This window comes from Lissotriton vulgaris, chromosome 4_1 (genome assembly GCF_964263255.1).
Source record: "Lissotriton vulgaris chromosome 4_1, aLisVul1.2, whole genome shotgun sequence".
NCBI lineage: Eukaryota > Metazoa > Chordata > Amphibia > Caudata > Salamandridae > Lissotriton > Lissotriton vulgaris.
In genome coordinates this window covers 1,802,667,552-1,802,684,167 of record NC_141691.1, presented here as the reverse complement: position 1 = coordinate 1,802,684,167, position 16,616 = coordinate 1,802,667,552, and the positions used below count along the sequence as shown (strand labels likewise).

The following is a 16,616-nucleotide window of genomic DNA, read 5'->3' as shown; positions in this document are numbered from 1 at the left end:
CTTTGTCCACCCTCAATTGGCAGGGTTTGCCCAAACATGGGTCCCTTGCTCACTTTGCCACTGGATTCAAGATAGCCTGACTGATGAGGGTTATGACCCGAAACCGGTCCCAAGATGCTTGTTTCTGGTCCAGGGAAGACATGGCTTGGCAGTTCGGGCCAGACTATTCCCTTGAGGCACAGGGTCAGACTGATTTGCATATGGCCATGTATGAACTGGGGTGGCGGAGTGAGGAAAGAATGAAGATGGATTAAACCCAGATCAGTTGACTGGGGGTGAGTGCTTGCAATGTTCAAGACTACATCCATCATCCCATTGGGTTTCGCATTGTTCGCCCTAAGTTGGCAGGGTATGCGCAGATGTGGGTCCCTTGCTCACTTTGCCACTGGATTCAAGATAGCCTGGCTGATGAGGGTTATGAACCCGAAAACGGTCCCAGGATGATTGTTTCCGGTCCAGGGAAGACATGGCTTGGCATTTCGGGCTGGACTGTTCCCACGAGGCACAGGGTCAGACTGATGTTCCTATGGCCATGACTGAACTGGGGTGGTGGAGTGAGCTAAAGAATGACAATGCATTAAACCAGGATCAGTTGATTGGGGGTGAGTGCTTTCAATGTTCAACACTCCGTCCATCATCCCCTTTGATTTTGCTTTTTTCGCCCTAAGTTGGCAGGGTATGCCTAGACGTGGGTCCCTTGCTCATTTTGCCACTGGATTCAAGATAGCCTGGCTGATGATGGTTATGAACCCGAAACCGGTCCCAGGATGCTTGTTTCCGGTTCAGGGAAGACATGGCTTGGCATTTCGGGCTGGACTGTTTCCACAAGGCACAGGGTCAGACTGATTTTCCTATGGCCATGACTGAACTGGGGTGGTGGAGTGAGCTAAAGAATGACGATGGATTAAACCAGGATCAGTTGATTGGGGGTGAGTGCTTTCAATGTTCAACACTCCGTCCATCATCCCCTTTGATTTTGCTTTGTTCGCCCTAAGTTGGCAGGGTATGCCCAACGTGGGTCCCCTGCTCACTTTGCCACTGAATTCAAGATAGTCTGACTGATGAGGATAATGTACCCGAAGCCAATCCCAGGATGCTTGTTTCCGGTCCAGGGAGACATGGCTTGGCAGTTTAGGCTGGACTGTTCCCATGAGGCACAGGGTCAGACTGATTTGCATATGGTCATATCTGAACTGGGGTGGTGGAGTGAGCTAAAGAAAGATGATGGATTAAACCCAGATCAGTTGTCTGGGGTGAGTGCTTGCAAAGTTCAACACTCCGTCCATCATCCCCTTTGGTTTTGCTTTGTTAGCCCTAGGTTGGGAGGGTATGCCCAGACTTGGGTCCCTTGCTGACTTTGCCACTGGATTCAAGATAGCCAGGCTGATGAGGGTGATGAAACCGAACTCAGTCCCAGGATGCCTGCTTCCGGACGAGGGAAGACATGTCTTGGCAGTTCGGGCTGGACTGTTCCCATGAGGCACAGGGTCAGAATGATTTGCATATCGCCATGTCTGAAGTCGGGTGGCAGAGTCAGCTAAATAATGATAATGTATTAAACCCAGATCAGTTGTATGGGGGTGAGTGCTTGCAATGTTCAACACTCTGTCCATAATCGCCTTTAGTTTTGCTTTGTTCTCCCTAAGTTGGCAGGGAATGGCCAGACGTGGGTCCCTTGCTCCCTTTGCCACTCGATTCAAGGTAGCCTGGCTGATGAGGGTTATAAACCAGAAACCGGTCCCAGGATGCTTGTTTCCGGACCAGGGAAGACATGGCATGGCAGTTCGGGCTGGACTGTTCCCATGAGGCACAGGGTCAGACTCATTTGCATATGGGCCTGTCTCAACTGGGGTGGCGGAGAGAGCTAAAGAATGATGATGGATTAAACCCAGATCAGTTGACGAGGGTGACTGCTTGCAATGTTCAACACTCCATCCATCATCCCCTTTGGTTTTGCTTTGTTTGCCCGAAGTTGGCAGGGTATGAACAGATGTGGGTCCCTTGCTCACTTTGTCACTGGATTCAAGATAGCCTGGGTGATGAGGGTTATGAACCCGGAACCGGTCCCAGGATGCTTGTTTCCGGTCCAGGGAAGACATGGCTTGGCAGTTCGGGCTGGACTGTTCCCTTGAGGCACAGGGTAAGACTGATTTGCATATGGCCATGTCAGAACTGGGGTGGCAGAGTGAGCTAAAGAATGACGAGTGATTAAACCAGGATCAGTTGACTGGGGGTTAGTGCTTGCAATGTTCAACACTCCGTCCATCATCCCCTTTGGCTTTGCTTTGTTCGCCCTAAGTGGCAGGGTATGCCCAGACGTGAGTTCCTTGCCCACTTTGCCACTAGAATCAAGATAGCCTGGCTGATGAGGGTTATGAATCCGAAACCGGTCCCAGGATGCTTGTTTCTGGTCCATGGAAGACATGGCTTGGCAGTTCAGGCTGGACTGCTCCCTTGAGGTGAAGGGTCAGATTGATTTGCATATGGCCATGTCTGAACTGGGGTGGCGGCGTGAGCTAAAGAATGACGATGGATTAAACCCAGATCAGTTGACTGGGGGTGAGTGCTTGCAATGTTCAACACTCCTTCCATCATCCCCTTTGGTTTGTTTTGGTTCGCCCCAAGTTAGCAGGGTATACCCAGACATGGGTCCCTTGCTCACTTTGTTAATGGATTCAAGATAGCCTGGCTCATGAGGTTTGTGAACCCGAAACCGGTCCCAGGATGCTTGTTTCCGTTCCAGGGAGACGTGGTTTGGCAGCTTGGGCTGGACTGTTCCCTTGAGGCACAGGGTCAGACTGATTTGCATATGCCCATGTCTGAACTGGAGTGGCGGCGTGAGCTAAAGAATGATAATGGATTAAACTCAGATGAGTTGACTGGGGGTGAGTGCTTGCACTGTTCAACACTCCGTCCATCATCCCCTTTGGTTTTGCTTTGTTCACCCTAAGTTGGCAGGGTATGCCCAGATGTGGGTCCCTTGCTCACTTTGCCACTGGATTAAAGATAGACTGGCTGATGAGGCTTATGTACCCGAAATCAGTCCCATGATGCTTTTTTCCGGTCCAGGGAAGACAAGGCTTGGCAGTTCAGAATGGACTGTTCCCATGAAGCACAGGGTAAGACTGATTTGCATATGGCCATGTATTGTATTGTATTGTATTGTATATTGGATTTATATAGCGCTTATCACCCAGGGGTCTCTAAGCGCTTGCCTTGGGAACCCGTCCTGGCTTTTCCCTGTGAGATAGCCCCTACTGGGCATCCCCAAGGTGAAAGCCAGGCATCCCGCCGCAGGGGGCCGTTGTGGAGATTAAGCAAGCTTAATGCCCAGAGTTGCAGAGTGTGAACCCATGATTAGGTCAGGCACCGAAGCGAGAATTATCAAGTCCGTGGACATTTGAGCTCAAGACCCTGCCGCGTCGGGAATTGAACCCTGGTCCCGGGTCTGACCTCTGCTTCAGGGTCTGCCTGCTCTAACCAGTGAGCAACACTTCTCCACTTCTGAACTGGGGTCGCGGAGTGAGCTAAAGAATGACGATTGATTAAACCCAGATCAGTTGACAGGGGGTGACTGCTTGCAATGTTTAACACTCCGTCCATCATGCATTTTGGTTTTGCTTTGTTTGCCCTAAATTGGCAGGGTATGCCCAGACGTGGGTCCCTTGCTCACTTTGCCATAGGATTCAAGATAGCCTGGCCGATCAGGGTTTTGAACCCAAAACTGGTCCCAGGATGCTTGTTTTCGGTCCATGGAAGACATGGCTTAGCAGTTCGGGCTCGACTGCTCCTATGAGATACAGTGTCAGACTGATTTGCATATGACCATGTCTGAACTGGGGTGGCAGAGTGAGCTAAAGAATAATGATGGATTAAACCCAGATCAGTTGACTGGGGTGAATGCTTGCAATGTTCAACACTCCGTCCATCATCCTCTTTGGTTTTGCTTTGTTCGCCCTATTTTGGCAGGGTATGCCCAGACGTGGGTACCTTGCTCACTTTGCCACTGGATTCAAGATAGCCTGGCTGATGAGGGTTATGAACCCGAAACCGGTCCCAGGATGTTTGTTTCCGGTCCAGGGAAGACATGGCTTGGCAGTTCGGGCTGGACTATTCCCATGAGGAATAGGGTCCCACTGATTTGCATATGGCCATATCGGAACAGGGGTGGCGGAGTGAGCTAAATAATGATGATGGATTAAACCCAGATCAGTTGTATGGGGGTGAGTGCTTGCAATGTTCAACACTCCGTCCATCATCCCCTTTGGTTTTGCTTTGTTCGCCCTAACTTGGCAGGGTATGCCCAGATGTTGGTCCCTTGCTCACTTTGCCCCTGGATTCAAGATACCCTGGCTGATGAGGGTTCTGAACACAAAACTGGTCCCAGGATGCTTGTTTCCAGTCCAGGGAAAACATGGCTTGGGAGTTCGGGCTGGACTGTTCCTATGAGGCACAGGGTCCCACTGATTTGCATATGGCCATGTCTGAACAGGGGTGGCGGAGTGAGCTAAATAATGATGATGGATTAGTCCCAGATCAGTTGACTGGGGGTAAGTGCTTGCACTGTTCAACACTCCATCCATCATCCCCTTTGGTTTTGCTGTGTTCACCTTAAGTTGGCAGGGTATGCCCAGATGTGGGTCCCTTGCTCACTTTGCCACTGTATTAAAGATAGCCTGGCTAATGAGGGTTATGAACCCGAAACCGGTCCCAGGATGCTTGTTTCCGTTCCAGGGAAGACAAGGCTTGGCAGTTAGTGCTGGACTGTTCCCATGAGGCACAGGGTCCGACTGATTTGCATATGGCCATATTAATCAAAGGAGTTTAATGTGTTAGTGTTGGTGATAAACTGCTATCTATGCAAAGAAGGTGTGATGATGTAAATAGCAGTAACAGAGGCTCACAAAGCCACAATTACATATTTGGACTGTTCAAAATAAGGCCATCCTTTTTTTCAATGTTACATTTGAACGATTCTGCATTGTATGCTGTTCCCAAACTTCATATCAAATAAAACAAATTAAAACAAATAGTTAATAGCTATCCCTAACTCCACTTGAATTATTATTTGTTATGAAACGACTGCAAGGATTGCTACATTTCCGAAAATACTGTATGTTATGAGTGATAGTTTCCAGAGTGTACAGGTTTTTTTATGATAGAAACATTGTACTTTTACAGTAAACAGTCACTTCAAAATATATTTCAAATGCATAAATATCACAGAAAATCTATACATCTATATCAAATCAATGTTAAAGATTTTCACTTCCTCTCTGTTTGTTTTATGGGGGTCTTTATTAAAAAAAAAGTGTGCACCAGTTAAACATCAACAGCATGGGGCTAAATGACATGGAATGGTTGTTAACGTTTTGACTTATGTGGTCCTCCACTGAATCAATACAGGAAGCCAAAGTCTCTGGCGTAAGCAACTTCCATGATGTGAACCAACAACAAAGTAGAGAAATACAGGATCTAGTCTTCAGCAAGCAAATACACAAATTATGAAACATTTTTTTCAGTTCAAAAGCATATACAAATTTTGGTTTTAATTTTAATGGGAAGGTCGGACCATTTTAACATATTTTATTTCTAAAGCTTGCAGTGATATGCTAGGCTCTAGCGTATCAATTTGTACTGTTTGCTCTATTTTTGGGCACTTACCATATGCAAAGACTGAAGCTAAGGATATCAAGCAAATGTTTTGCTTCTAGTTTCGATTTCCTTCACATGTACAGCGCATTTTTAAATTTGAATTTTACTCTTTGCTTTTTCATGAAATATACTTTATAAATCTGCTAATACTATTTCGTTTTAAAACAGTCACAGATTCCTTGGGTAGGCTACTTCGGACCGTCAATCATCTGCAGAGCACAGGCTAAGAACCACCGGTGTAAATTGTGGTCAGATGGGATTTTGTCCTCACTGATTCTCAGTTTGCTTGCTGGATGTTGTACTGTGTTCTCTGTCTATTAGACTCAGGTGGACTTTCAAATCTGAGCTGTTCTATTGTATCTTTGGCAAGTGCTATGATTGACTGTGGAATTCCCTTCAGGATGTTAACATTTTGTTTGCAGAGCAAAATTTCTTTCGAAATAATTTGTTAACATGAATATACAAAGTCTTAACCCTAATCCATGAATCACTGACATTTCTTAGGGGAGGTAGTCTACATGGAATGTTTATTTATTCATATGGGAAGTCTCTAAGAACCAGGATGTCTTCACCTGATTTGATTCATCACCAGCTTGCCAATAAGCTCTGTGTTTTGTCGATAATATTTTTTAGCATTTGAGCATTGCCCTGTGTGAGGTCAAAGCTGCCTAAAAATGAATTATAGCAAATCAAAGAGTGTTATGGACAGTATAAAAAAACAAAACAATGAGTGATACGTCGTAATACATGACAAGGCTTCCAAAATTCTATGGCAGGACAGGAGGCTCAGATTATGCTTTCTCTATTTCTTTACTAACAACAGCAGCCAATAGGAACATAGTAAAGAAACAAAAAAACTACAACTCCCATGAGCCCTTAGGCAACCATAGAGACTATACACTATATAAACCACCATAGAGGACAACACTTCCTCTTTCTTTGCTGCTTCGCAGCCAGTTAAGTCCATTTCTGTTACTTGTTGACAATTTGCATGTTTGAATTTTGGCATTGTGTTGTATTGTGATTGCTGCGTTTACTCACGCGCTGTTGTGCCACTTTTCAGCTGCTCTTTTGCTGTTTGTTTCGCCGTGTGCGTTGCATTGGTTTTGGCGCTGGGTTTGCCGTCGTCGCTGGTGTGTAGTGAGAGCGCGTGTCGCCTCTCCGGTACTGCGGGCGCATTGTGCCCGTGTGTCCTCTGTTGTGTGGAGCGGGACGGGGCTCAGAAGCTCGCGCGCTCTTGTCGCGCGTCGCTTCTTTTCCGGACAGCCAGGCACGCCTTCGCGCATGCGCGTTGGCTTTGTTTACGTTCCGTGTGTGTCACGGAGCCCGGACACGCTCAGAGGCAGCGTTGCTTTTGTCGCCTCAGCCCACTGCCTGCCGGGGAGCCCCGCAAGACGCCTTTTTCCCTCACGATAGGGTTCTGGGCTGGATAACAATTAGAAGCGTTGCCTAGGGTGACTATTGTGCAAGCCTGTCCCTCCACTTTCAATTTTTTGCAGTACTTGGTCGAGTTTTGGCTCTACCTGTTGGGCTTGCTTGGGGTTGTCACCCCCCCTGACTGGGTCGCTTGGTCACCGCCTTGACCCCTGTTTAACTTGTTGCTTTGTGGGCCTATTGCTACATATATATATAATTATATATATTTTTCCTCAGTGGTGTTTATTCTTTTTTGTCCTCCTTACACCATGGCTGATTATGAGGATGCTGAAGAATATTTTTATGATGAGGAGCCCGAGGAGTCTTTCGAGTACGACTTGGTCGATGCCCTTGACCAAGGGGTCAGACATTCAGTCAATACTGCGCTGGTCCACGCAATAGGTCCTCTAAAGCGCCATTTGACGGATTACGCTCAGCAACAGGGCTGGATCCCATCCTCTTCTGCCAAGCTCTCCTCTAAGTCACCTAAGAACCCTCATAAATCGGATTTTTTGAAATTGGCTCAGTCCTTGTCTGCTCCTTCTGTGTCTAAGAGGTCCCATGCTACTCCCCCGGACACGGAGGACACTTCCTCCTCTTCCTCCTCTGGTCCCTCTGGTCTTCCCCCTGCTAAGAGGTCCCGCAAAGAACATTTTGTTGACGCCTCTTCCCATCCCCCGGTCCTGACCTTTGAGCCTACGGATATCATCCATCCGAATTCCAAGATTTGGGCCCCTGCCCCAGAGGTTGCTGATTATATACAGGCACACATCCGGGATTCCTTTGATCAGGAGGTGCGCGCTAGGTTGCGTTCTGAGTGCCCTCGCCCGGAGTTGGCGGATAAATTGGCTGACACTCCGGAAGTCGATCCCACTATTTTGACATATCTTAAGAAGTTCACCAAAGACCCGAAAAAAGGGATTGATCGGTCTTGGCGCCTGTGTCAGGATAAGCTTCTTGATCTTCTTGGCCCCCTAACCAAAATCTTGGATTTGGGTTATCAAGCACAAGGGACGGTGTCTGGCATTGATCCGGATGAACTTATTGGTTGGGCCCAGCGGGCTATCTGTTTCCTAGGAAACGCAAACTGTGCCTTGTCCACCGAACGGTGGCGGTCTATTCTATTGAAGATGGACCCCCGGTTGTCTGAATTGGCCACATCTGAGTCTGGCCCCTTGGCACAAGGTCTCCTGTTTGGACAGCCATTTTTGAAAGAATTGACGAAATTTGTTCCCACCTTTATTGGCCTCGACAAGGCGCAGTCTTCCTTGCGCAGGGCTTTCCGCCCGGTTTTTGCCAGGGCCGGACGTTCTGGGGGACGTTCGTTCGGCCGAGGTTCTGGCCAACAGCGTGGCCAGCAGTCCCACCAAGGAGGAGGCGGACAGCATCATCAGCAACAGTCATCCTACTCCGGATCCAAGACGACCTTCTACCCCTCCCGTAAAGGTTGTGGTCAAGGCAACAAGGGAGGCTTCGGTGGAAACCAAGGAGGTCGCCAAGACTTCTCCTCAGCAGGTGAGCCTGATTCCATACGAGAGTGTTGTTCTGGGGGGCAGGGTGCAATTTTTTCTACAGAATTGGCGCACGATCTCCAACGATGCATGGATCTTGCAGACAGTTCAAGGGTACCAGATCGAATTTTACCACCCACCCCTTCAGGGTCCCGTCCCTTTACCCCTTGTTTTTTCCCAACGAGATCGGGAAGTGATCTCCGAGGAAATCGATTCTCTTCTTCTCAAAGGGGCCATTGTGCGCACAACCCTACATCCACAGGGGTTCGTCAGCAATGTGGTTCTGGTGAAGAAAAAAGGGGGAGGGTCTCACCTTGTGCTCAATCTCAAGGAGTTCAACAACGGGGTGGTCTATCGCCACTTCAAGATGGAGGGCATCCATCTTCTCAGGGATCTTCTTCGCAAGGGCGACTGGATGGTTCGCCTGGATTTGAAGGACGCTTACTTGTCCGTTCCCATCTTTCCGCCTCATCGCCGCTTTTTGCAGTTCCAATGGTTGGGGGAGTGGTTTGAGTACACAGTTCTCCCGTTCGGCCTCTCGTCCGCCCCATGGTGCTTCACGAAGCTCCTGAGACCAGTCATGGAATCGCTGCGTGCACGGGGAGTGCGACTAATCGTCTATCTGGACGACATTCTTTTGATGGCTCAGTGCCCACTGCAACTTCATTCCCATTTATCATGGACCATCGATCTGCTTCAGTCTCTCGGGTTTCTGGTGAATCCTCAGAAATCTCAGTTACATCCCACTCAGTCGATAGAGTTTCTGGGTTTCCTTGTGGATTCAATCTCTTGCCAGCTTCTCTTGCCTGCCCAGAAGGTCAGATCTATCAAGAGGGAGTTGAAGTCACTGTTGTCTGCTCTGAACGTATCGTTACGGTCGATCGCTCGGATTGTCGGACTTTTAGCCTCTTCCATTCAGGCGATCTTTCTGGGTCCATTACATTATCGGGCCCTGCAGCGTCTCAAGATCCGACACTTGCAGAAGGGTCTTCGTTACTCCGACCTTGTTCCCCTGTCTCAGGACGCGAAATCAGAGATGATGTGGTGGCTCCATCATATGGAAGCCTGGAACGGGAAAGCCCTGTTCGGTTCCACTCCGGACTTGGTGTTGGAGTCGGATGCGAGCCTATGGGGCTGGGGAGCCCGTTGCGGGGACTTGACGACGGGCGGCCGTTGGTCTCAGGACGAATTAGCCCTTCACATCAATTGCCTGGAACTTCTGGCGGGATCATTTGCGATCCGCAGCCTTGCTCCTCAGGCCACCAGCTGTTGCATTTTGCTCCGCATGGACAACATCTCAGCGGTGCGATATGTGAACAAACTGGGGGGGACGCGGTCGAAATTGTTAGCGGAGATTGCGAAGGATTTCTGGCATTTCTGCCTTCAGAGGAAGATCACTCTTATTGCAGAGTATCTCCCAGGTTGCCAGAATCAAGTAGCCGACTGGAATTCTCGCCATCTGCTGGACTTCAGCGACTGGCGCCTTCACCCTCGGGTCTTTCGATCCCTGTCTCGCCTTTGGGGTCGCCCTTGGATCGATCTCTTCGCCTCTCGCCTCAATGCTCAACTGCCCAAGTTTTACAGCTGGCGTCCGGATCCGAAGGCTCTGGCCACGGATGCCTTTCTCCAGACTTGGCCTCCTCAGCTTTGCTATGCATTTCCCCCGTTCGCGATGATTCCGCGAGTCTTGGCCAGAACCAAGCAGTTTCTATCGGAGATCATTCTGATCACTCCTCTTTGGAGAGCTCAAGCGTGGTTTCCGGACCTTCTGGAAATGAGTTGCTCGACTCCATTCCTGCTTCCAATGAAGTGGAACTTGCTATTGGATCCTCTGCTCCATCCACATCCTCTAATTCTGTTGGGACAGCTCCGTCTGGTGGCGTGGCGTCTTTCGGGGAACGCTGGAAAGTCCCTGGCTTATCAGGAGACGCTGAGCGATTTATCAGTGAAGCTTGGGCCCCCAACACGCGCAAGCGTTATGCGTCAGCTTGGCGTCGGTGGTGTGATTGGTGTTCTGAACGGAATCTGGATCCCGCTTCAGCAGATGTCTCTTTAGTTGTTAATTTTCTTGCTTCCTTCGCTTCTTCTGGTTCTGCTTACAGGACTGTCAATTCTTTTCGCTCCGCTCTTTCTGCGGGCCATGACCTTGTCGATGGGAAGCCTATTGGAGAACATCCTTTAATTTCTACTTTGCTTAGTGGCGTTCGGATGGCTAAGCCGCCATGTCCGAAATATGTCGCTCTTTGGGATGTCTCCGTTGTTTTACGTTTTCTGGAAGCATGGCCTCCCAATGCTTCTCTGTCTCGTAAGCAATTATCTGCGAAATTGACAATGCTTCTTTGCTTGATATCTTGTAAACGTGTCTCGGATGTCCGTGCATTGGACCTCGCCGGCCGTTCTTTTTCCCCCGAAGGCGTTACTTTTACGGTTTCCAGACGTACGAAGACTAATTCACTTACCCGGCTTTTCCTCACAACCCACAGTTGTGTGTTGTTCGTTGCATTAAAGCTTATGAGGTGAGTACTGCTCCTTTTCGTCAGGATTTATTTGGACAGTTGTTAATTGCTTTGCAGAAGCCTTTTAAACCTGTGGCGCCAGCTACTCTGGCTCGTTGGGTACGTTGGCTTATGGCGGAGGCTGGAATTGATGTCTCCATTTTTGGAGCTCATTCCGCAAGGGGTGCCATGGCCTCTAAGGCTTATCATGTTGGTGTGAGTTTGCAGGACATTGTGAAGACGGCTGATTGGTCTTCTGATACTGTGTTTAAGACATATTATTTCAAACCAATTGTGGATATTGCCTCTGTTGTGGTGGATGAGCTTTAAACAAGCATAATCTGAGCCTCCTGTCCTGCCATAGAATTAAAAATTTGCAAACATTCGTGACAAGAATTTTCAATTCTATTAAGGACACGGAGGCGAGGATTATCCCACCCATTTGTATGCTACTGCATTGTTACTGTTGCATTTGCTTTATTGTACTCTGCAATGTTTATTGCATCCATTTTTCCCCACCCTATGTGATGCTACCTATACAGGGTTTTTGGGGTTGTATATTACGGCTCTGTTTTTCTTTCAGGTTCGGACCAGAAGTGATCCTTCGTCATGGTCTCTCCTGCATTGTTTCCGATCCATTGGATGCTGGATCTGCTGTGTTTCCTGCGACTTCTTCGCTTTTGGATGGTTACCTGTTTCCGGTTGATATTTGATGGTTGCCTTCGGACTTTCCTCCAGGATGGTCGGCGGTACTCTCTTCAATGACTTTTGACTGTTTATGTTTTCCTGGACAAAGAAAGAGGAAGTGTTGTCCTCTATGGTGGTTTATATAGTGTATAGTCTCTATGGTTGCCTAAGGGATCATGGGAGTTGTAGATTTTTTGTTTCTTTACTATGTTCCTATTGGCTGCTGTTGGTAGTAAAGAAATAGAGAAAGCATAATCCTCGCCTCCGTGTCCTTAATAGAATTGAAAATTCTTGTCACGAATGTTTGCAAATTTTTAATTAACGTGCTCTTCATTGAAAATACTATACTGGCATGGCAACCCCTGAACCACCCTTCTCCAGAGAGTAAGCAGGGCTCTGCTGAAGTCCAATCAGTATAAAAAATCAGGGTCCTTCAAAATATACTTTCTGGAAAACCTATCATTTTGAAAAGTTGTTCCTATTTACCTCGACACCTGCTTACTGAAGGATGTTTGTATCCATATTGAGCATACGGTAAATAGTTCATATAAATTTTATCTAAATTTGTAGCATTGTAGTTCGAGTGTGTGAATGCACTCGGGTGTCACAGACATATTTATGAGTAAGTGTGGGGTGGAGGTGCACTCCTAATGCTCTGGTTATACCAATAATCGTTATATGGGGTGCAGCAACACGCAATCACATGTCACCTTACCGGATACATATGATAGACTAGATAAGTCCTGTTTTATGTTGGATTAAACCTGATTCGACCCTTATACAGATATGTAAGTAGTGTCATGTCCATGTATATCAGCCCTCATATCCGCCTTGAAGCCGTGTTCCCACACTGTACAGCAGTTAGGTAATCAAAATAAGCTAGTTTTTTTAAACCAGCATTGGTACATGTCCTATTTAAGGCAATAGAGAAGAGATCTTATTGGCATGGTGCTCGGGGTGACAAGAGTGGTATTAGTAACTATTTGGGCATTGTCCAATCGCATAAGAATCATCGGCGAACATAGCCTTGCTAAAGCTTATGGATATGTTTTGGAATCTCAGCACGGGTACAAGCGGGTACAAGCGCTAAGCTATTTTCGACTAACTTAGTAAAAATCCCATACCAAGTGCACCTATTGTTTTATACGGCTTTGTTGTCACTTACATGCCATGCATTCGACCCTCTTTAAATATGGCGGCGAAACCCATTTATAAACTTGAAGCACATTTCATGACAGACTGTCGTTTGTGTTTACTCTCGCGCACTCGCGTCCAGGAACCGGCTCGCGTTTTATAATGGTCGTTTTCATTCTCCGCAGAAGTTTGTCATACAGAGCACGGGCTCATTGATGTCTAAAGAACGCGATTATCAGGTCAGTTCCTTTAGAGTAACGGTGCTAGTTGGACCTGTTGTTCGAGTTTATGTGGCACAGAGAAACTTATTGGTATTCTGTTTTCATTACAGAATACACAGATTTGATGGTACAAGTTCGAGGTAAGCCTTTGTGGATTTATCAGTGGTTATTGTGAGGTGTGGCAGCTTTAAAAGTTAACTTAATCTTCGGTATTATTTTTCAGATTCTACTAGAATTGATTGATTTTGAAAGGTAAGGGAAGCTGCATTTTAACAATGGGTATCAACCCTTAAGAAATGGATTATTGGTTTATAATTGAGGTTGTTTTTTTTTATTCTAGCTGACAAATAACTACTTGAACAATGTCATGGTTGATTGTATATGTATATCGTGAGTTTATGAATCACTGATGGAATTCTGTTATATTGTCATGTATGCTTAAGTATATATCACGTTTTATTCACAGATTATCCCCTGATGAAGGAACTGCTTCAAGTTCCGAAATACAGGGCATCGGCAAAGAAATATTGAATAATTTAAATAGATGTGATTGTAATCAGTTTTGTAAATTTGTTTCGAGATGTTACATATGTAAAAATCAATGTGATGAAACAATGTAAAAACATTTCATTTTGGTACCATGATTAAGCACATAAAAAGTTAAAAGCAGATTGCAAAAAGATAAATAAATATCAGAATACACTGATTAAAATCAAGGTACACAGAGTGGTGTTTTTGTACACCAGGTGAAGAGAGCGTAACACATTCAATCTTCTATGCTTGTACTTTCATTTACAGACATACATATGGCACAGGCATGTACTTTTTGATATTAATTCATGTGTATGTGCAGACCAGCAATTCCTATAGAAATCTGGGACACACATTTATAATTTAGTTACTATATCATGCCTCAAAGCTATGTCATTTAGTATGTCTTTCTCTTATACCCACAGTACAGGAAGATACTTCTTATCTACAATTATGCAAACAATAAATGCATGAAATACAATCTTGATACTAGTAATCACCAGTTGGTTAAGACAGAAAGCTACACAAATCCAAAATAGCTAAATGAAACCACTACGTAGCCAAGAAAACACATGTTGTCAGCAATGCTACAGGACGATCAACAACCTTACCTGACTGAAGCATAACCCAGGTTTCCAACCTGCAGCAGGATAGGGTATGAACCGGGTGGGAGACTGGGCAACAGGCAGACAACATGTGTAGAATTTACTGCAAGTACTGGACATAGACCCGCACCAATGTATACTCTAGTGTCCACCAGTGCATTTCCAAAGTTGGAGCCAAATAATGTTAGATTTCTGTTTCCTAAATAGTATCAGAAACAACATGTGTTATTTTAATTTACATAATGGCAATCATTCAACAGTGTAAAGGTACACACATATGTTCTAATGCGCGTACATGCCTGTCTTAAAGATTAGAATATTTTTATCTAACTTAAAACGTAAACCCAGATTTACTCATTTAATACTCAATGCTGTACAGCAGTCAGATTTGCTGGCTGCTTTGCACAAGATGGTAGATTCAGAGCAGAGTCATATCTGCTGTGGTTGGCCTGCTGCTGTCATTCCCTGAAATGGCTTTTAACAAGGCTGCCATAACACACTGCATCGCACCATGGTGCAGTGGTCAGTGTGCCCTGTTCTAGCATAGGATTCATCTGGAAGCATACCCTTGTAGTAAATGTGACTGGAAGAATGGAAGCATGAGAAGCAAAAGTGGAAAAAATGGAGAGTAGAGGGGGAGTGGAGTGAAAAAGGGGGAGGGAAATAAAGATTTTTTTTTTAGCTTATTTTTCATTCATAAAGTTTTTCTATAGCGCGAACTTGACACTAGAAGGGTATCAGACCGCTTTACAAATAGTTCAATAAGTAGAAAATAGATAACTAAGAAACATAAACACTGACATTGTCCATTGCAAATCAAGAGTGACACAGTGAGTTACAAACCAGAACTCAGAAAGAAAATGCGAGCCCTGGTTAGAGAACTGCTTCATATCGCTAACCAGAAAAAGTCAGTAGGTTTAGTTCAGAGATTTGTTCATTAAAAGCAGTTCGACTTCTTTTTTGAATGAAGTGATTGAAGGGATCAGTCTGATTTCAGGGGCATAGAGTTCCAAATTATAGTGGCCAATCCGGAGAAGTCTCAGTTTTAGGTCTTCTTTTTCCCAAATTTTTGAGGTCTCAACAGTAAGGTGCTGGTCCCTCTGGATGATCTGCCACCTCGGGACAGTTCTGGTTTGTCAGCTAGGTGCTTCGGTGTGCTGAAGTGTAGGGCTTTGTGAGTCATGCAAGCACTTTTCATCTGAGCCCTTGCCTCATCAGGGCGCCAGTTTAGTGCCTTCAGATCTGGAGTCATGTGGTTGTAACTTTTCGATCCAGTGACAAGCCTTGCAACAGAGTTAAGGGATGCCTTGGCTCTCGGCGGACCGCATAGTGTAGCACTCCCATAGTCTAATCTGTGGATCACTAGATCTTGCACTGCTGATTTAAGGTCATCGAAGGGAAGGAAACGTTTTAATTTTCTTAGAATGCTTGTTTGAAAGTTTGCTCCTTTGGTGGCTGAGCTGATGTGTTCCTGCATGTTGAGATTCTTGTCAAGTGTAATTCCTAGTGATCTTGTGGGATCTATAATGTGTGGAAGGCAGTTGAAAGTTGTTAAGTATTTCATCCAATTTTCCATGTCAAGCGATCTTTTTGGTGGGGCAATTAAGAGGAATTCGGTTTTGAGCGAGTTGATTTTAAGGTGGTTTGGTTAGCCAGTTTTGTGTTTTTTGGAGAATTGTGATGAGTAGATGGATATCCTCAGGGGAGGAGATTTTAAGGTATAGTTGTGTGTCATCTGCATACATGTGGTATTGTACATTGGAAAATTTCGGAATTTCCTTTGTAGGCTCCATGAACAGGTTAAAGAGCGTAGGTGGTAAGGCGGACCCCTAAAGGTCCCTGTAACACAGCGGGGTCAGCACGAAGAAATGACTATAAACGATATGCAAGTAGACAAATGATAAGCACTACCTCTTCCTCTCCACAGAACGTTGAAACAGAGGTAGACACGCAATCCACACAGTGGCCCTTTAATTCTGAATGGAACTTGGAATGGGAGGAGTCTCGTCAGGACACGGAGACCTCTTATGCCGGAATGGACGAATCAAGGGTGTGCTTGTTCACCCAGAGCGAGGAAGGAGATGAGGAGGAAGACGGAAGCGGAGCGGAGCAAAGGAAGAACGTATATGTGGAGAAAGAACAGAGAGACGAGAAAGAAGACGGAAGCGGAGCTGTGCGAAGGAAGACCGGGACTGAGGAGAGACAGCAGAGGGACGAAGCGGAGGACGTTAAGCAGGAGACGCCAGGAGGCCACCGACACCACGAGCCGCCCAGCCATACACCCGGGGGAGGTGTATGGCTTAACCAGGTGCGTGACAAACTAAAGGGTTGGGTCACTCGTAAAATAGTAACGTCGGACTA

At 46.2% G+C, this 16,616-nt stretch overlaps 1 protein-coding gene across 1 annotated transcript in view; it reads right to left on the bottom strand.

Moving 5' to 3' along the window:
* The window catches only part of LOC147724580 (fibrocystin-L-like), a 1,106,658-nt gene that overhangs the window by 518,125 nt on the left and 571,917 nt on the right, over positions 1-16,616 (bottom strand). The window contains exon 34 of the mRNA XM_086966124.1: positions 14,262-14,454. Coding sequence (XP_086822250.1) covers positions 14,262-14,454 — 193 coding nt within the window. The remainder of the gene's footprint in view (positions 1-14,261; positions 14,455-16,616) is intronic.